Source organism: Lemur catta, chromosome 13 (assembly GCF_020740605.2).
Source record: "Lemur catta isolate mLemCat1 chromosome 13, mLemCat1.pri, whole genome shotgun sequence".
In the NCBI taxonomy this organism is placed as follows: Eukaryota; Metazoa; Chordata; class Mammalia; order Primates; family Lemuridae; genus Lemur; species Lemur catta.
The window spans coordinates 76,858,220-76,878,944 of NC_059140.1; the positions used below are offsets into that span (position 1 = coordinate 76,858,220).

Consider the following 20,725-nt stretch of genomic DNA (forward strand, 5'->3'; position numbering starts at 1 on the left):
CTTCACCTTCCACGTCCAATTCCTGAGGTGTACCAATTCAATTCTAAAATATACCTCAAATCTACTTTCTCTTCTCCATCAGTAGCTTCCACCTTTCCAGGCCACTTCAACCCTTATTTATGGTGTATCTCTCTGCTTCTACTCTGGACTCCCTATAACTCATTCCCCTGAACTGCAATCAAAGTAATCAAGATGTCATTCCCATTGTACTTAAAATCCAAATTTCCTACCACCTCAGCTCTTCCTTCCATCAACTCCAAAGGAGAGGTTCATCTCCCTCTTGTCTACTATGCTGCAAACATCCAAATACCTTCAATTCCTCAAACCACCAGTTTTCTGCTTCAGGACCTTTGTACATGCTGTTCTCCCAGAATGCATTTTCTCTCCTCTTTGCACAGCCAGCTCCTCTTCTTATAATCTCAGGAAGACCTTCCTTGACTTCTATGCCTAAAGTAGATTCCTTTCTCATGTTTTCTACCCTGATCTTCTATTTATTTCACAGAATTACAACTTTAAAAAAAAATGTTGCTCCTGTTCTAACATATACTCTATGAGAACAGGTACATGCCAGGTGCTCAATAAATACAAAAATATCTTTAAAGAATCTGACGGAGTATAGAAAATGTAGGCTCTATGGCAGGCTTGTGGGTCAGATTTGAGTGACTGTAAGGCTACATGCCATAACTACCTACATGAATTCTTACAGTATTTATTTCATGAACGTCCATTACCTGTCAGGTGTTGTGCTAGCTATCAGGATGATGTTGATCAGCAAGTTGGTATGGTGGGTAGATAACATAAGTACTAACAATAGCAGTGCCAAGACCAGCCAGGAAACACAGGGTGTAATGAAAGCACATACAAGTACCCAAACTAGGCTAGGGAGTCTGACACATAAGTTTTGACTTAGAGTATGGCAGGAAAAAGACTGCTCCAGGAAGAGGGAATAGCATAAATAAAGGCCCCCAACACACAGAGCACTGGGGGATGGGGTTCTTGGGTTCAAGGATGAATTAAGAGTCAATTTGGGGTAGGAAATAAGTATGAGAGACAAGTTTGAAGAGGTCGATAGAATGGCTCTTAGATGTGATTCACTAATATTTTAAGTTTTCCAAAAAGCTATTTTCCCCACATAGAAATTTCCTTCTCCTTGGCCTTACTTTCACTCAAATAGTGCTGCTTCTACGAAATCCTAGGCTATACTTAAGATACTTACCTAAGGTCTGAAAAAATGTTATCTTGTCATCTCAGTTTTCTCCTCCTACAATATAATCAAATTCTCTTGCCCTACTTAGGTCATGACTAAATATTTTATTAGTATTCTGAAATCCAAGCAGTAAACTGGTATCTTTTTCATAAATGTTATAAAGATGGAGCCTGATACTACCTAAACTCTCATGAAAAACCAGAATTCTTATAATTCTTTCAAATTATGCCCCATCCTTGCTCAGTCTACCAATCATAGCAAATGATGCAATTCTCTAACAAAAAAATGTAACAAGAAGCCAAGTCCCCACCCCAACCTTCTTTTTTAAACCAACCACAATCTGGGGTCATGCTCTATTGCCTCTACCCTTTCCCCCACCACCCTAATCACAGACACGAATGTATACTCTAATTCCCATAACAGTTCTTGTCTAGGCCCCTTATTTTCTCATAGCTTCCTCACTTTCAATGTTGGCTCAATCAAAAGAAAAAAAAAGTCACCCTTAAGGACCATTTGCTTGCATGGAACAGAAACCACTCAAACTAGTTCAAATAAAAGAGGGAATTTATTAGAAGAACACAAAGTTTCTTGCAGGGATTCCAACAGCTGTAATGCATCAATAACTAAAACCACATCTTTAGGCATGCTGTAATCACAAACTTCTAATTCTGGGGTCTGCATGATCACGAAGAGAATACCCTGGAGGACAGTCCTCCTTGTATATTGCATAAGGAACTAGAATGTAGATTCATTTCTCCTTGCTTTTTGATCCTTATAGTCCTTTATGCTGGCCTCAAACTTGTCAAGCACATGTTGGCAGACATTCATGAGCTCAGTCAGGCCTCTCTGAAATGGCTCAACAGCTGGAAGAGCACCTCGAGTCTGAATGCGTAAATTAATTTTGCTCTCTGAAGGATGGGTCGTAGTGTAACCACAAAATTCCACTTCTGGGTTCTTCATGATCATGTAACGCAGAGAATTTCCTAGGGTATGGTCTTCCTCGTGCAATACAAATGTCACACAGTGTCTATCTGTTCCAGCTGCCTGGACCATTTCCAGGGCTGTCTTCCTCTCGCCTTCGGCCATTGAGGTCTTCAATCCAGATATTTTTCTACACACATATATTTTATAAAAATGAGATCATACTGAATATTGTTTTGTAACTACCTTTTTTTCATTTACTATATCACAATCACAACACATTATTGCTCTAATCTACTTCAGTTACATAGAACTATTATCAGCCTCTCACTTTTCCTGAATCCACAAATTCTATGAATAAATAATTTACTGTCTCCAGTTTTTCTCTACTCCATTTGACCATCCACACTGGCCACAAGGGGAATCTTCTTAGAATAACACAAACTTAAATGTTTGCAAAAATATTCTTTTGGTAGAGTCACAAGAAAGGGATAGGATTAAAATAGGGTGGGTCCTGCTGGAGGATGAAAATAAGTTGAAAGGCTTGGAAAAGCAGATTGCTCTACCATAAAAATAAAGGCTCTAGATTACCAGTGCACAGGCCCAGCTATGGCTTCCATTTGAAACTAGAAGAATGGAAGATCCAAGAAACAAGAGGGAGAAGATGAGCTCAGCGCATGATGAGTGGCGGCTTTACGAGCAGTATGTACAGAGAAGGAATGTGAGTGGTAGTTACAGGGATAAAGACTTCACCGAACACACTCGTACCGTCACTCATGAAACTGGTGTGATTTTACACACTGCTATTCTAATGGGGTTGGGCAGTTTGGGGACTTAACTCTGGTCTCCCAACTTGACTTCCGTCCTTGAAAGCTAGTGTACCTCTGAGCATCTCAATCCAAACACAATCATGGCCCCCCCCCATATCTCCTCCCTTTTCTCAGCGCCCCGAGTCAGGCCCCTGCCGCTGAGCCAGGCCGCGGAGGCTGGGCCTGGCCGGGCCGCGTGCCCCTCGGCCACCCGCCCCCCCTGGGCGCGGCCCGCTCCGCCCGCCCGCTCGCCTCCTCGGCCGTTACCTCTCCAACTCCTGGTCCTCTTCCATCTCGGGGGCGGTTTCGGGATCCTCAGGAGCTGCTGGCGGACCCGAGGCTCTGCCCCATCTCGCGAAACGTGCAGAAGCAGGAAGGAAGGAGCGACCGACGGAAGGAGCGGGGAACGGAAGGAAGGAGGAGGAGCCGCAGCGGCGCGGCGGGGCCCGGTCGCCGGGCGGGGCCAGGTCGCCGGGCGGGGAGTGGAGGCTCCGCCCCCGAGGCCCCACCCCCGGCGCAGGGCGGGCGGCGGCGGCGCGAGGCCCGGGCGGCTCACCTGGCGCTCCCTGCGCGAGCCCGCCCCCGGGATGGGGGGCGGGAGGAGGGAGGCAGGGTCGGCGCCCATTTCACCCCCAGGCCTAGATAGGCCTGCGGGCGCCCGAGTTCAGCCTTCAGTACCTTCCCCCAGGTGGTGGTGAAGGGGGCGGGGTCTTACCTGCCGCCCCCAAATCACCTTCCTTTTAAGGCCTGCGTCCGGCCTTTCTGACTAGCGGCAAGACTAATGGAAGGACGGAGTCACTCCCAGGCTGGCCCTTCCCAGGACCCTAACCCCCAGGGGCCTTTGATGGGACAACAGGATTAGGCTATAGTTGACCAATACACCTTTAAAAAGGAAAAGGGTAATGTGCGCAGAGGTGAATTTTACAAAAGAATGCGAAGGTTTAAGACGGTATTTGTCTCACCAGGGATCTTGCAGCTGCACTTCTCAACTGGGTCAAAGGACAAGAGTTTGTTTTTCTCTTTCGGGGCATGAGTGAGAGTTTGGGAGGAAACTGTCTTCAAGTCCACCCTTTCTACCCTGGAGCAGTCCTCCCCTGCTATGGACTTCCTTTTCCCTTTACCCTCTTGGCACCTTAAACGTCCTTACCTGCGGAACCTTTCTCTCACCTCTGTTCCCAGGCGCCCCAGCTCCCGCCTGGGCAAGCTTTAACCGCCTGGACCCGCTCTCCGCCCTCCTTCCTTTGTACCGCCCCTCTCTCCGCTCCCTCAGGTGCTCTCGCTCGCCAAGCGCCCCTTCCTTCCTCCGGCCAGCCCGTGTGCCTGCCCTATCCCCCTGTCCTCTCGCCCAACACACCTACACGTCTCTTGCGCCACCTGTTCTCCTTGTTCCCCCCGCCCCGCAATGCCCCTAGATGTGCACTCCCACTCCAGCTTGTCCACTCTCCTCGCGGTGGTCGGGGGTGCGCGCAGACCCTTCTCAAGCGTGTCTTCTGCAGGGGAATCAGGCGAGCAGCGGGGACAGCCCGGGGCGGGTGGGGGAGGGCGGGCGGCGAGGGGCGGAGCGGGCTCACTCTAACCCCGGAGTGACGGCCTATTCTGGCCCGCCCCCTGAGCTCTCGGATAGGCGGAGCTGTCCTCTGGCCCGCCCCTCTCCCGCCCTGCGGTGCCGTCGATTGGCCCGGGTGAGTGTCGGGTTGGGCCGCTCGGCGGCGGCGCTCGCCCCCGGGAAGGCAGCAGGGGCGGTTGAGAAGTGAAGTCTTGGCCAGAGTTTGCTTCTTGCCAGGAAATCCGCGGCGGCGGCGGAGATTCCCGGCGGAGCAGAGCCCGACTGGCTCCCGGCTCCCTCAGCGGGCCGCGGAGAGCGGAAGCTGCCGCTGGGCTGCGGCGCCGGGAGCCCGAGCGCGCCCCGGGCAGCTGCGCTTTCCTAGTGAGTAACTTTGCGGTGCCCGCCTCGCCCCGCGCCCTCTCGCCGGCTCCGGGCGGCCGCCTCAGGTGCGGGCGTCGGCGGGGTGTGGGGCGGCGCCGCGCCCGGGAGCTGGCCAGAGAGGCGCCGCCGTCCTTCGCGGCTCTCCTCGCTTGCCCGAGCTACGGGGGCAGCGCGGACACGGCTGTGGGCTGGCAGCGCTCGTCCGGGTAGGAAGACCGCTGCCCTGCGCCCTGTGCCCGCCGCTGGGCAGGCGCAGGGAAGGCGGGCGGCCCCCGGCTGGTAGCATTTGGTGGTTCCGGCCACCGTGGTGCAGATCCTGGCGTCGTTTGCTTTTTAAGGGAAGGGAGAGGTGGGGATGAGTTTTTAAATTTTCTGTATGTGTGTTGTCGGTAATGAGGGTGGCACTGGCTGCCTCCACATCAGATTTTGATTCCTTGGAAAGAGATTGGGAGAGATCATTCCCTCTGCCCCAGCCTGTTGCCTACCAATTCTCACCTTTCCCTTTAGGCTGGAGAGGGTGAGAGAGATGTGATATCTTCCAGGGGGTAATTTCAAAATATGGATCTTGATTTGGAAGCAGTTGCACACAAAGCACCATTCAGGAAATACATCATTCGCTTTTCAAAGCTTTATGCCACGTTTTAGACAAGGACTTTTGACTTACATATAGTGTTTCTTCTAGTATTTCAGTTTACATTTAAAGTTATGGGTCCAGACGTTCATATCTGTCAGGAGCTAAACTAAACTCATGCATAGGCTTCACTGTATAGATTTATCTTTTGAAATCACAGAAATCAGAACCGAAGTTGAGTGAGAAGCAGTGGCGGTGCAGGGGGAGGAAACAGTTGTGAGCTCCGGTTTATTGGACTGCCTTCACTTTAAGAATTTCACATTCTTGGAGCAATAGTACTTACTTGGAAATTGGCCTTCTTCCCAGGACAGATTTTGATTTTTCTTTTGCAAGTACTGTGATGCAGCACCGATGAAGTTGGAGCTCAGTAGATCAATTTTATTTACTTTGATAGATTTGATTACCACCCCCACACCCCTTTGGAAAATGGACTTTGGCAGGTAAAGAAGGAAGTAGCAATCTACTGTCTATCCTTTTTGGCCTGTCAAAGCTTTGTTGAGCCATGAATAACAAAGTTTTGCCTTTTTAGCTTGTCCAAATCCCACATGTGAGTTTTCCCGTGGGATAAAATGTAGGCCAGATCAGAACCAAAGTAGAATAACACTATTTTTAATTTGGCCCACTTGTGTGTTAACATTCTTAATTTATATCTTGTTTCTCTCATCAACTTGGAAACTTTTCATTATTTATTAATTTAGCCACTGAAAAAGCACCTACTGCATGCCAGGCATTGATGACAGGGGTTGGTTCTTGCCCAGAAGTTGCTCATAGTCTCTTTTGGAAACTAATCTATACCTCTGTTCCACTAGTTACCAAAAGTAATTTGAACAAAGTGCTGTGGGAACTTAAAAGAGAGCATTTCTGCCTGGAGTTTATTAGAGAAGGGCTAACATAGGCACTTTCCAAATTGATGTGAGATTTTGCCAGGTACATCGCAGGCAAGTGTTATGTAGGCCACTTGTAAATAAATGCATGTATCTTTAGGATATTGATATGAGATTTGTATGTAGCCAGTCTGGCTGAAGGACACAGTGTTTGGGGTTTATGTAGTAATCAGGGGCTGGTATATTATTCATTTCAGAGCACTTAGCACCTTGCCTTGCTTACAGTGGGCACTCAAATATTTACTGAACTGACTTGAACAAGAAAATGAAGGATTTTATATACCAAATTTAAAAATTTGGACTTTATCCAGTCAGTGATAAGGAGCTGCTAATTTTAAGCAGGAGAATGTCATGATAACATTTGCATTCCAGAGAGATAATCTGCAGCAGTCTGGAAGATGATGGGGGTCCAGATGGAAGTTAGAGTGACGAAGTTGGAGGCTCTTACAATGTATGGGTTAAGTGCTCAGGGGTTCTTCATTCAGATTATCTGGGTTGGAATCAGGTTCTGTCATCTCATAGAATTTGGGGGATAAAACTTGAAAAAACGTGTATTAGAATAGTGCTTGCTGTATAGTAAGGACTTAGTAAATGCTAGTTGTTATTCTGTGTGAAGGCAGTGGAAGGAGAGACGATGTGGCATTTAGGAGGTACGACTAGGAGACAGGACTGGGTAAGTGACTAGATAGTATTAATGAGACAAGGAAGATTGCTAGGTTCTTTGTGGCGTTGGTGTGTACTGATTAAGTTTGCTGTGGAGTTAAAATGGGTTGAATTCTAATTCTATCACTTACCTTTAGAATTACCATTCCTACTGAGCTTTGATTTCCTAACATTTAGGAAATGATTGTCCTACCTGTTTAGTTGGGTTTGAGGATCAAGTGAAATTACGCATGTAATGCCCTTGGCAGAGTACATAGCACATTCCAAGTGCTCAATAAATATTAGTTGTTCCTTTAGATGGTGACATTAATGAGCTAGTGGAATGTTGGAGGATATGAGAAGGAGCAGTTAAAAACAATTGATGGTAGAGGTGGGGAAGGGAAGCTCAATTTGGAACCAACTCAATGAGGTGCTAAATGGATGGTTGAGATATCTGTGATGCAGTTGTTGGATTGATGAGTCCCACAGGAGCTAGGAAAGAATAGAAAAGAAAAAGAGTTCACATTAAAGCCTTTGTGGGTATGGTAAGCTTTATGGAAGATTTGGAGGAAGAGTGGCAGAGGAGGGATTTACAGTGTAGCAGTGCCAGAAGCTTAACATGGAATATTAGGCATCTCTATCTTAAAATGCATTTTGGCCACCATCAAGGAAAGGAGAACTCCAGGCTCATATAATCTGGTTGGCTTTATGCCCTTCTCCCCCTCCTCTTTCTGATTGCCACCCTAAAATCCAAATACTTTTCACTTTTGTTATGCAGAACAATTTAACTTTTCCTCTCTGCCCACAGGGCCACAGTTCAGTCCAGGCCCACCTACCTATATCCAAATGCAACAAGGTTTTGGAAAAAGTCAGAAGTCTCATTTCATGGGTTCCACTCTTTTTAGAAAGTAGTGTTGGTTGAAAAGTTATACACACACACACACATATATATGTGCGTACATATTTTGCATGTAGAATTGTAGTTGTAGGAGAAGATGGGGACTGGCCTAAATTGACCCTGTTAGAGGGCTTGGGAATTTTACAAAACAAGTCCCCTTTAGCTTTCCTGTCATGTGTTTCTTTTCCTCAGAAAATACAAAACAGTAGAAAATCTGTAGTTATGTAAGTTTTTTTGTTTGGTTGGTTTCAGAAAAAAGTGGTTATGTTGTGTGTTAGCCTAACAAGAAGTTATTAAGAGGAATTTTTTGAAAAGCAAGTGCTCATGATGTACATTACAATAATAAATTGTCCTCTAGTTAGTATGCTTTTAAAGAAGCAGGTGTTGTAGGTTCTATCTTTAGCATGTATGCTTCTTACAGCAGGCATCCTGTTTTGCTCACTGCAGAATCTCCAAGTACTTAGAACAATAAATATTAATATATGTATAAATGAATAAATTGGATCAATTGGCTTTGATCTGTCTTGGCCTGCAGACTTCTCCTAATCTTTAGAACAATCGCTGGTCTGAGGGAAAACAAAAGAGAGAATTGATCCTTCGAGGAAGCTTAAAGTGCTTCATGTACTCACTGGAAGATACTGGAACTATGACAGAATTGATGGCTATTATGATTCAACTGTTTTAGTGCCAGCTGCTGTAATTATTTGCATAATTCCCTCCTTTCTTCCCCCCACATTTTACTGCCATACATGTGTGGTGTGGTACGGAGAAACAGACTGATATGGGGATACAGCTTTGGTCAGAGGTAAACTGACAACAGCTGCCTCATAAATTTGTGCTCTCTTGGTTAGCAGAACTTCAGGGCAGAGTCTCTGAAGTCTTGATAAGGATAGCTGGAAAGTTGGAGCAGAAGTGTTGTAGGCGATAGGATTTAAACATGGTTTATGCCTTTATCTTTCCAGCCTGGAGATTTAGGACTGTTACTTTTGGCATTCACTTTCCCTCAGTGGAGAAATTATGTGCGGGGGGAAAAATTACTTTTTCTCAAAATTAGGCTGAGTAGGAGAAATGAGAAATAGAAGCAAATGCAGAAAAGTAACATACTATAAAACAATCATTGTACGTCCATTTTAAAAGTATACCACCTTGATAAGTAAAACAAGTGAGGGTTTAATTTTTTACTTTATTAAGAGTAATCTTCAAGTTTTTTTAAATAACAAATTGCCCTAGAGTGTGTAATAAGGCCAACATATAAAGTGTTTACAACCAGGTTTTGAGGACCTATATCTTATGTAAAATAAGATGTGCTTGGCTATAATAAAGTGTATGTGATATTGTGAAATATATATTAATGTTTGCTCTTCATCCTCATTTTCCTGGCATACAACTCCTAAAATCCTTGGAATCTTCAAAGTGCTAAGTGTCTTTTTGTATGCTAATAATTGACTGTTGGCTGGCAGGATGGTGCTGGTCACAGAAAGACCAAGGCAGAGTTAGAGGGTGGGGATTTTCACTCCCAGCCCCCAACCTCTAGAAAAAAGAGAGGGGCTCAAGGTTAAGTTGATCACTAATGGCCAGTGGTTTAATCAATCATGCCTACTTAATCAAGCTTCCTTAAGGCCCCAAAAGGACAGAGTTTGTGTTGCAGAAACCACAAGAGGGTTTCATACTAGGTCCAGTTGCTCGTTGCACAAAGATCCAATTATTGACACAATAAGGATTGCCAAGGAGGAAGGGAATTTTTAATATTACTGACATCTTGTTGGGAGAACAGGAGAAGCTGCTTCAAATCTGCAGGGAGATCCTACGCTTTTAAAGGAGGGGCCCTATGCCTTAGGGCAGGTCTTGATGTATCTCACAGGGAGCCATAAACATGGGGGTAGGTTATGGAGGATGGTGAATCTTTACATCAGGAAGGCTGCCTGGGGCCTTCAGAATCTCATGTCCTTTGTCTTGCAGAAAATCCACCTTGTCTAGGAAGCAATTCAAAAGGTCAAGTAGTTAGTGAAGGGAAAAGATTATATAGGGGGTCATTGAAATTTGTTGGGAGTGGGGCAGTTACATTTGGAAAGCTTCCAAATGCTGAATGTGTGGAGGTTCCTGGAAGGTGGCATGAGGGCATAGAAGCTCCTGCTCTCACTACGCATCTCTCCATCTGTATCCTTTTTAATATCCTTTATAATAAACCGGTAAAGGAAAGTGTTTCCTTGAGCTCTACCAAATTAACCAAACCCAAAGGGGGTGTCATGGGATCTCGAACTCATGGTCTGAACCCCCAACTGGAAGCTTCAGACCAAACTACTTGGTCTGAAGTAGTTCCAGAGGCCTAGACTTGTGACCAGGGGTTGGGGAAGGCAATCTTGGGTACTGAGCTCTCACCTTTGGGATCTGAAGCTACTACCAGTTAAACAGTATCAGAATTGAATTGAATTGGAGGGCACCAACTTGTGTCACTGCTTGGTGTGTGCAGAAAACCTGAGTTTTCCTGGAAAATCTGAGTCAGAAGGATGACACCTTGTTGGGGGTGGGGGGGTGGGAAGTGGATGAAGAGAGCTGGGACAGTGGCATGGGATGAGACGAGGAAGGTAGGCAGGGGCCTGATCATGCAGGCCTGGTTGGCCCTAATGAGAGTTTTGTTCTTCATCACTCATGGATTATTCCAGACTACCAACCCTTTTGTCTAACTCCTACCTCTTCTATAGTCTGCAAATAATCTGGTCACTGCATGGAGAAAATTAGATGATCTGCAGTGATTTGTCTTAGATTTTCTGTCTCTCCCCTTCCCAATTTACCCTCCTAAGTCAGGTCTTTTGGAGGCTAACTTCCATGTTTTCCTGTGATCCCATCCTTCAAAGTCTCTTTCAGGAGAGGCTTTATCAATTAACTCCCCTCTTTTCTATATTTAATCTCCTTCTCCCTGTTTTCTTTCTCACACCATCCTATAAATATGCCCCAGTCTTAACTTTATAAAACAAACACAGCTCCACTGACCCTGCATTCCCTTCAAGTCATTATTGTTTTTGAAGCATAACATTTTTTTAAAAATTTAATATTTAAAGTGATATGCTCAGAATGTATTAATGTGTTATCAATATAATTTTTTTTTCACTTTTTCTTTCAAAAAATTAATGAGATTGAACTTTTTTTTCCATATTAAGCACTTGAAATCTGGTGAAATATTTTGTGCTTACAACACATCTCAATTTGGATGCTCAATTTTCAGTGGTTGATGTGAAAGAAATCGTACCAGAATAGTGAATATTTAACAGAAAGCTATTTTGCTTCAGTTTTTTCTATGCATTGTGGTAAAAAACACATAAAATTCACCATCTTAAGCATTTTTAAGTGTATAGAGAGAGGTAAGTATATTCACACTGCTTTGAAACAGATCTCCAAAATGGTTTTATCTGGCAAATCTGAAACTCTGACAACTTCTCATTTCCCCTTCCCCATCCCCTAGTAACCACCCTTTACTCTCTGTTTCTATGAATTTGAATGCATTAGGTACCTCATAAGTGGAGTTGTACGGTATTTGTCTTTTTCTGTGTGTGTAATGGGTGTATTTCACTTAGCATGATGACTTCAAGTTTCATCTATGTTGTAGCATGTGATAGGATTTCCTTTCTTTTTAAGGCTGAGTAATATTCCATTGTATGTATATACCACATTTTGGTTATGTATCCATCAGTGGATATTTTGGTTGCTTCTACCTCTTGGCTGTTGTGAAAAATATTGCTATGAACATAAGTGTATAAATGTCTCTGGAGACCCAGCTTTGAATTCTTTTGGATATGTACACAGAAGTGGGATTGCTAGATCATATGATAGTTCTATTTTTAATTTTTTGAGGACTTGCCATTCTGTTTACCATTGCAGTTGCACTGTTTTACAATCCCACGAACTGTGCAGAAGGATTCCAGTTTCTCCCCATTCTTGCCACCGTTTTTTTTTTTTTATAGTAATCGTCCTAGTGGGTATGAGGTGATATCTCATTGTGGTTTTGATTTGCATTTCTCTGATGATTAGTGATGTTGAGCTTCTTATCATATGCTTGATTAGTATCATCTTTGGAGAAATGTCTATTCTAGTCCTTGACCCATATTTTAATCTGATTATTTGTTTTGTGGTTGAGTTATAGGAGTTCTTTGTATATTCTAGATATTAACCTCTTAATCAGATAAGATTTGCAAATATTTTCACCAGTTCTTTTCACTCTGTTGATGTGTCCTTTGAGGTGCAGAAGTTTTTAAGTTTGATGTAGTCCCATTTGTCTATTTTTGTGTGCTTTTGGTGTCATATCCAAGAAATCCTTGCCCAAACCAACATCATGAAGCTTTTCCCCTATATTTTCTGCTAGGAGTTGTATAGTTTCAGGTCTTACATTTAGGTTTTTAATTTCATTTTGGGTCAATTTTACATGATGTAAGAGTTCAAAGAAAATATATTGAATATATTTCTGAGATCTTGCTTATGGCAGAGAGAGAGAGAGGGAAAGGTCAGATATATCTGAAATAATTTTTTTATTTTTTATTATAGGTACATAATGTTAATAGTATGTCTATAGGATATATACAATGTTTTGATGGAGGCATACAATGTGAATTAATCAAATCAGGGTAATTAGGTATCCATCACATCAGGCATTTAACATCTCTCTGTGTTAGGAACATTCCAATTCCACTCTCTTAGTTATTTTCAGGTAAACCCTAACTTATTGTTGATTATAGTCACTTTGTTGTGCTATTAAATATTGTTAATAACAATAACTAACTATATTTTTATCCTCATTAACCATCCCCACCTTATAAAAAATATGGAATGCTTTACGAATTTGCATGTCATCCTTGCACAGGGGCCATGCTAATCTTCTCTGTATCATTCCAATTTTAGTATACGTGCTATGAAGCGAGCACTGAAATAGTATTCATTTGTGGGTATTGATGTCAGTGATTGGGCTATGACACAATTCTCAACTGGGGCTTCATAGTATATTCTAGTGTGAATTTTTCTGTCCTTTTTATTATAGTTTCGAGACACCAATATGGAAACAATCAGTAGTCTAGGTTTAGCTGAAGCTAAAATATAAAGTTAGTGGGGAGAGGCCAGGTGTCAGAGTGCATGTAGTTGCATCCTGTGTTTCTACTACTAAATATGTGATGCATTTGATCAGTAGTAGCTGTGCATGCCTTTAGGACCATTCTGTAAAGGCTTTTCAATAGATTTCAAAGGTGTCCACAGCAATTCCCTTATGAAATATTTATTAACCTCATTAATTTCTCTAATTTTAGACTTAGTGGTTTCATTATAGATGAGATACATTAATTGATACTTCAATCGACTAATTTCAGATTTTGTTAAAAATAGACATCATTCTTCTGGATCACTGACCTATTCTTTTTCCAGGTATATAGAATACATTTGTTAGCACATTCGAATGATTTTTCTACCTATGAAGGAGTAGAATAACATTGAGAAACCTTGTGAGTCTGGATTTTTTTTAATGGTATGGCATCTATTTATAGAAGGGATTAAAATTTTTTAAGCCATTTTGCAGAATGTAGAAGGATGGTAAAATCTTAGTACTCTTGTTAAACATCAAAGTCAAATTTCAACTAATATATGTTATATTAATTTTTTTCTTATAAAATGATAACTTTTAAAGGTTGCTCGGTATGATTTTAGTCTTTCTAAATGTGACTGAATTTTCTCTTTCTACAGTTTGGGTGTTGGCAGAAAGCAAAATTGACCATTAAGTAGTTCTTAAATTATTTATTCATAATATAACATTCTTTATGTCTCATAAAGAATTACTCTTTTGTTGCTTGAACCTTTTGAAAAGAAAATTGTTCTGTTAATATAAAATAAAGAAATTGCTCTCTAAGTGTACTAGATTTATGGAAGGATATCTTTCTGGCAGATAAAACTTAATATTCTTAAAATTAATACTTCAAATTCAATTTTAAAATAGTAATATCTGTATTTTAAGGAATATTTTTCTGTTTGATAACTCCTGGGAAGTAATACATCTGTTTGATTTGCCTCATTGCATATATCACGAATTATATGAAGGTACAAAGATATATGTGGTTTTCTTATTTTTAATCACTCTGTACATTTCTTAATTATAGAAATAATACATGCTTAATATAGAAAACTTAGGAAATCTTTATGTAAAGAAAATAAAAATTACTAATAATCCCACAGTTATAATTCTTTTAGAAGAATTCATTTATTCAACAAATATTTGAATGTCTACTCTGTGCTATGTACCGTTCTAGATATTTGGGATATAAAAATAAAGAAGTTCTTATTCTTGGAAATTGAGTCTAGTTAGGTTACAGTTTCAGTACAGTTTCTCATTTTGATATAAGCATTTAGATGATAAAACTTAAGCATAGACGATCTTGTGACAAAGCATGATAAAAGTTAATTATTAGTATAAATTATGGGTGAAGAATAGTCTCAAGTGAAAACAAATTTTAGCTTCTTCATGATTGTGCAGGTCCTAAGATAGCTGGGACATACATGTCTTATTTTCCCACTTGGTATTTACTGAACACCTGTTATGTGCCAGACACTGTTCTAGATGCTGAGACGATAGCAGTGAACAAGACTGGTGGGATCCCTGTTCTCATGGAATTCACATGCTGGGGTTGGAGGCAGGAGGAGAAACAAACAATAAACAGGCAAGCAGTTAGTGAAAAGGATAATGACCAGTGCTAGGAAGAAAATACCATGTGGTTAGATCTCAACGGTCTGTTATACTGGTTACTAAAATCTACAGCTGGTCCCCAGATTTCCTTTCAGCTGTAAGTTTGTTGTCTTCACCAGGAAAACTTTTAAATAATGCTGCCCAAAAGAAATGAACATGGATTAATGAATAGTCATCGTTGCTTCCTGTCCTTTTGTACCCTCTCCTGGAGGTTTTCCACTCAGTGAAACTAAGCAGCAAAAGTAGGAGGGAATTAAGAGGAGACGCAAGGCATCTGGAAACTCATTTCTCAGATAATTTGGCTTTTTATGAAGCTGGGAGGGAGTTTGTTGAGTTTGTATAGACTGGAGTTTGCACCTGTCAATATTTCAATAGTACTGTGTATATTCTGAATTAAGAAAAACAAAACCCTACCTGTTATTAGGAGAGGAAAAAAAGCAAAACAATTTTATCAATTCTTGTGGAATTTGCAGTTTTATTTTAAAGTTTCTCACATCTCCAGAAAAAACTCATCAATGTCACCTTATAAAGAACTCTTGATTTGTAACTTAGCTTATTAGACAGTCTCTACAATTGATGTGTAAGACTTTAGTGCCATGCTTTCTTTGGTACATAAGAATTTGAAGTGTGACCTGTGACTCATCAGTTGACGTTGTGGTGCATTTTTAGAAACAAAGGATGCCGTAGTAGATTCCCTTAAACCGCAGTAGTGTAAGTAGATCCAAGAAAACACAAATTTGTGTGTCTGTGCTGGTGTGATTACAGCTGTATGTTAAATTGATTCTTAGAAATGTGTTATGACACTAGACATCTCAATGAGTTTGAATAAAATATAAATTATGTGTGTGTCTTGCAAAAAGATTCTTAAATGTAGCAATAACTGCAGTTCTCTCATTTTTATGGTAGGAAGTAACTTTGCAGATAAATATATTTAATACTTAGGTTTGTGTTTTGTTTATTTATTTTTGAAACACAGCAATGAAGAAAAAGTGTTGTCTTGGGCATATGACTTCATTTTTAATTCTCCATAAAATTTGTTCTTATTTTTGATGTGGATATCTTGTTTGTGAGCTTTGCTTTTTAGTTTTAATCATGTATATAAGAACCAAGCTTGGCTACTTTCTACTTCCTACTTTTATTTCCTATTGTGTATGTTCCTTTGCTCCTGCTCTAATATACTTCCATACACATACAATATCTGTGCAAACAGATAATTCATGAAAAACAAGTCTCCTGTGAGCCCTTTACCCCAGCCACCCAGTTCCCCTAGAGTTGACTACTGTTAGTTTTTTGTAAATCCTTTTAGGCATATTTTGTGTGTATACGCTCACGTGTGTATCTATATAGAGAGTTATTTTTAAACCCATGCTGTTCTGTACCTTGATTAAAATTAGCACAAAATTTGTTTTGCTAGTCTTCTTGAAATTTAACTTGGTCAACTTTTAATTTGTTTGCTGATCTCATCTAAATTATTTTACCTTAAAAAAAAGTGAGTTTTTATCTCTTGAAGGACCTATAGACATTGCCATACAGATGTTCAGATGTTTTCTCTGCTAGATATGATTATGGAGAAAATGATTATTTGAGCTTTTTTTTTTTAACTATAAATCGTGACCCTCTTGCATATTCCTTCTTAAGGGGAATGCTGAACACAATAAAAATTAATTTCATCATCTTCATGATAACCTAAAAGAAAATGAGATATCTAGGTTGCTTTGATCTCTCAAATATAGTGCAACCATGGAATAATGCCTATTTGGTACACTAATTTTTCTAAGAAGCTTGGTTATTAGGGGATATTGTGGTACAAATTGTGCTAAATTAAAAACTTGTTTAACACATCTGCTTGCTAATTGGAAATGCCTTGGTGCATTGTACAATGTTCATCAGTTCTGCAGATTGTACCTTTACGGTATTAATGTTTGTAGTGGGCACTCTTAAAATATCTTTCATTTTGAGAAGTGTTGAGTTCTTCCATTTTGTTCTTCAACAAAGGGATGGGGGAAGGTGGTCTTTTCCTTGAATTCAATTAGAATATGATAGATCTAGAGAGGAAAAAAGGTAAATTTTTTTCAGTAATCTATGAGTATTGCCCTTGAAGGCTTTAATATTTTCAGTGTTATATTGCCATCCTTTCAGTTGCAAAGTATAAGTGGACAGAATTGTGCAACTGCCAGTATTAATCATTACAAAAACTACCATTTGCATGACTGCTCTGTGGTTCTCTCAGCTCAGAGCTTTAAGTTTCAGTCAGCAATTAATTGTCACAGTAATCCTGTGAGGTCAGTATTCTGCACTTAAGGACTGGAGTTCAGAAAGTTACAGAGGTAATATACAATTTGGACAAGGTAAAGTGGTTACCTATGATTGGAAACCAGACCTATTTGATCTAAAAGCCATCTTACTATACTAGGCATAGTATGTTTGCTATACTAGGCATATATGAAAAGTTAAAGTTTTGATAGAATCACAGTTGTTTTCTTCCTTCTTGCTGGAAAGGACTTTAAAGATCATTTTAGTTTAAACCACGTAGCTGGCCAATGAAGAGATAGGTTCCAAGTATAAAAGGCCATGACCATGTTCTTGGACTCCTAATGAGGTAATTTTTCAAAAGAAACTTGATTGTTTTGTTAAAATGCAGTTGAATGATTTTATAGAAACCATGGTTTCAAATGTAAAATCTGAAAAGGAAAAACTGGTTGTTTGCCATATCTGTCTACCTGCCTGTCTGCCATCCATCCATCCATCCATCCATGCATCCATCTCTCCACTAGACCTAGAGAAATGAGTAGTTATATTCTTTATATTCATCAGCTTCTTAGATGTTTAATTTTGGTTAGTGGTCTTAGAGCTTAAGTGGTAGAATGTTTGGAGGTGAAGGGAGTTGAAGAGTAATTGGTTCTTTATTGGAGAGACTGGGCCCTGAAAAAGCGTACATCCCTTTTGTAATGGGCCGTCAGCAAGAACTCTGATTTTAGTTTATCAAACCCTTCTTGTAAAACAATACTTATCTAGTGAGATGTTTACCTGCATAGTTCTGTATATTTATTTTGTATGTTTTCAGAAAATGAAGTGTTTTTCTTTTATTAAAATTCAATAGAAAATGGTAATTTAGGAGCAAGCCTAAGAAAAGGGGTTGTAACAAAAAAAGACTAACACCTTCTTAGCTGAGTTCTTTATATCAACCCTTTGAGCCACAGGGTTTCTTCCTTCCTCCTTTCCTTTCCTTTCTCCTCTCCTCTCCTCTCCTTTCTCCTTTCCTTTCCTTTCCTCTCTTTCTTTCTTTCTTCTTATTTGTAAAATAGTATAATTTTTTGCTTTTTTTATTATAAAAATAATTAAATGGTAGAGCACTTGGTAATAGACATTCATAGAATATCTGGAAAATAGACAAGCATGAGTAAGAAAAAAATACATAATCTCTTCTACCAAATATATATCATATCTCTGTCCATAGTTCTTGCTCCCATTCCTAATTGCTGGACAGTCTTCCTAATGTACAGTGAAGTTTGTGGTGAGTGAAATTTATTATTCTCTTTATAGTGTCAGAGGACTTCCACTATTCCCTCCTTACCTTCTTGTTTCTCGTTCTTTACCTTCTGTTTCCTTGAAGGTGTCTGAGCCTGTACAGTAAAGCTTTCACTTAAAGGTATACTTACCATTCGTTTTCAGCATTACTACATATGCATCTTTTGTAGTCATTATGAGTCAAACCATTGCCTTGAGCATGAAATAAAAGACAGAAACCAAAGTTGAGAAAACAGTTCATTTTACAGAATGTAAATGTTTAGTTTAGGATGGCCCCAGAGCGTGCTTGTTAGCTAAGGAGCATTTGCACTGTGTGCACTGCTGGCTCTGCCCAGTGTGCGGATCTACTGGCAATGCCCGCTCTCCTCTGAGAGTGTATTGTAGTGTAGCACGCAGAAAGTATGTATTAACTGTGTACTGTGATTTTTTTAAACACATATATATTTTTTTCTTTTTTTTGTAAGAAAACATTTCAGAAAACATAAAAGCAAATTAGTGTTTTGTAGAGTGGTACTAAGAAGATATATGTGTGTTAAAATTGCAGTTGGACATGCATTTTTTGGTGGGGAAATACATTAATTGTAGTCATTTTTCATGGAATTAAATTTTATTTGTCATTGTAAAGTATAATGACATTAAGCTAGTCAGGAAGCATTTCTTAAAAATTTGTGCTCCATTGTTGGCATTTGTGTAGAAGAAAAAACAATAGCTACGTAGGCACTGGCTGCCTCTTGGCAGGTAGGGGACAGTGAAGAAAGAGGAATCAGGCCATGGAGCTGTTTACCTATTCAAGCACTGCTAGTGGGTTCTGTAAGCTGCTATTGTTAGTATTTCTTTGTCATCAGCAGATGGCAGTTTACTAATTTGGACAATCACCTGCTGAGTTCTATAATGGCATCGATTACATAAGCATTCCCTATTGAAAATGGCATAATATATCCATGAGTGATTTGCTCTTGTTTCTAGGATAGTTGTGCTGCTTTTTACAAGCTAGTTCAGAATATGCAGTTGTACCAAGGTATATTTTTGTTTTTAACTTTTATTTTTATTTTTTTTAGAAAGAGGGTCTTCCTCTGTCTCCCAGGCTAGTGAGATCATAGCTCACTCCAGCCTCGAACTCCTGGGCTCAAGGGATCCTCCTGGCTTAGCCTCCCAAGTAGCTCGGACTACAGGCACACCCCATCATTCCTGGCTAATTTATTTTTTTTATAGAGATGCGATCTCAGTATGTTGCCTAGATTGGTCTCAAACTCCTGGCTTCAAGCAGTCCTCCTGCCTCTACTTCTGAAAGCACTGGGATTATAAGTGTGAGCCACCACACCTGGCTGTTTTTATTTTAAGGAGTGGGATCAGGAGCTACTCTTGTTCCCCTAGAACTTAATTAAAGGACATTAACTACAATTCTGAGACTAAATAATGTTGGGAAAGATGACAAAATTTTTAGTGTAGAAAGCAGATAGTAGATTTTAAAGAAAGACTTTGACAGTGTTCTGTTTAACAAATATTTATATTATTGATCTAAATTAAGGATTAAGTGAGCCATAAATTGTTGATATTATTTAATAAGAGATGAACAGAAAGAATAGTATTTTGACATCAGTTTCCTAAGTAGCATTGCTAGTATTTGACACATAATTGTTTCATGAGACACTGATAGCTTAGTTTCAATCATGTGACTTCTAAAAAGTGGAAAAATATTTAAATAAAAATTATATATAAAATGTATATTGTAATTTCTCTTAATATTGCTCTATATTTTATGTATGTCTCAGTTATTCTTGTTCCCTGTAATCCTCTTACAAATAGATTCAATTCAGAATTAATTAAAATGTTAATTCATCACATATAACAAAATGGCCAAAATTAAAAAGACAACATCAAATGTTGGCAAAGGATATGTAGCAACTAGAGCTTATACATTCTTGGTGGGGATGTCAGATGGCACAAGCACTTTGGAAAAGGTCTGGCGGTTGTTTATGAAACTGAACATATACCTACCCTGTGGCTCAACTGTTCTCTTAGGTATTTATCCAAGAGAAATGAAAACATATGTTCATAGGAACTCTTGTTCATAGTCACCAAAAACTGGAAACAGCCCAGTTGTTCATCAATAAGAGTATGATACAGTGGGATATTACTGAACAATGGAAAGACACAGACTACTAATATACACCACACCTTGGGTGAATCTCAGAAACATGCTGAGTAAAAGAAGCCTTACTCAAAAGAGTACATATTCTTATGTTCCCATTTAGATGATACTTCAGAACAGGCAAAACTAATTTGTGATAGAAAAAATATCAGACCAGTGGTTGCCTCTAGAGGTAATGGGGTGGGGATTGACTGGGAAGAACATGAGGGAACTATCTGGGGTGATGATTCTGTTCTATATCTTAATAGTGATATGTGTCACATAGGTGTATGCATTTGTCAGAAACTCAGTGTACACTTAAGATTTGCATGTTTTTTTGTATTTAAATGTTACCTCAAAAGAAAAATGTAAACAAATATGGAACTTCAGTTAATGATATGTATGCTGTGATATTTAGAGAGAAGTGTACTGATT

At 40.0% G+C, this 20,725-nt stretch overlaps 3 protein-coding genes and 1 non-coding gene across 4 annotated transcripts in view; 1 reads left to right on the plus strand and 3 right to left on the minus strand.

Annotated features, from left to right (window-relative positions):
• Positions 1 to 3,282, minus strand: part of LOC123648928 (protein POLR1D) — a 36,917-nt gene extending 33,635 nt beyond the window's left edge. The window contains exon 1 of the mRNA XM_045566854.1: positions 3,205 to 3,282. Coding sequence (XP_045422810.1) covers positions 3,205 to 3,230 — 26 coding nt within the window. The 5' untranslated portion in view covers positions 3,231 to 3,282. The remainder of the gene's footprint in view (positions 1 to 3,204) is intronic.
• LOC123648927 (DNA-directed RNA polymerases I and III subunit RPAC2) lies at positions 1,754 to 3,288 on the minus strand. Its single transcript, XM_045566853.1, has 2 exons — positions 3,205 to 3,288; positions 1,754 to 2,318 (listed from the first exon to the last, which is right to left on the minus strand). The coding sequence occupies exons 1-2, from the start codon at positions 3,228 to 3,230 to the stop codon at positions 1,943 to 1,945; spliced, it is 402 nt and encodes a 133-aa protein (XP_045422809.1). The 5' UTR covers positions 3,231 to 3,288; the 3' UTR covers positions 1,754 to 1,942.
• Positions 3,289 to 4,656: 1,368 nt separating this feature from the next.
• LNX2 (ligand of numb-protein X 2) overlaps positions 4,657 to 20,725 on the plus strand; it is a 64,193-nt gene continuing 48,124 nt past the window's right edge. Inside the window, exon 1 of the mRNA XM_045566855.1 lies at positions 4,657 to 4,864. The gene's annotated coding sequence lies outside the window, so the exon portion shown is untranslated. The remainder of the gene's footprint in view (positions 4,865 to 20,725) is intronic.
• Positions 12,727 to 12,832, minus strand: LOC123649530. Its single transcript, XR_006739038.1, has one exon. It is a non-coding gene; the product is annotated as a U6 spliceosomal RNA (small nuclear RNA).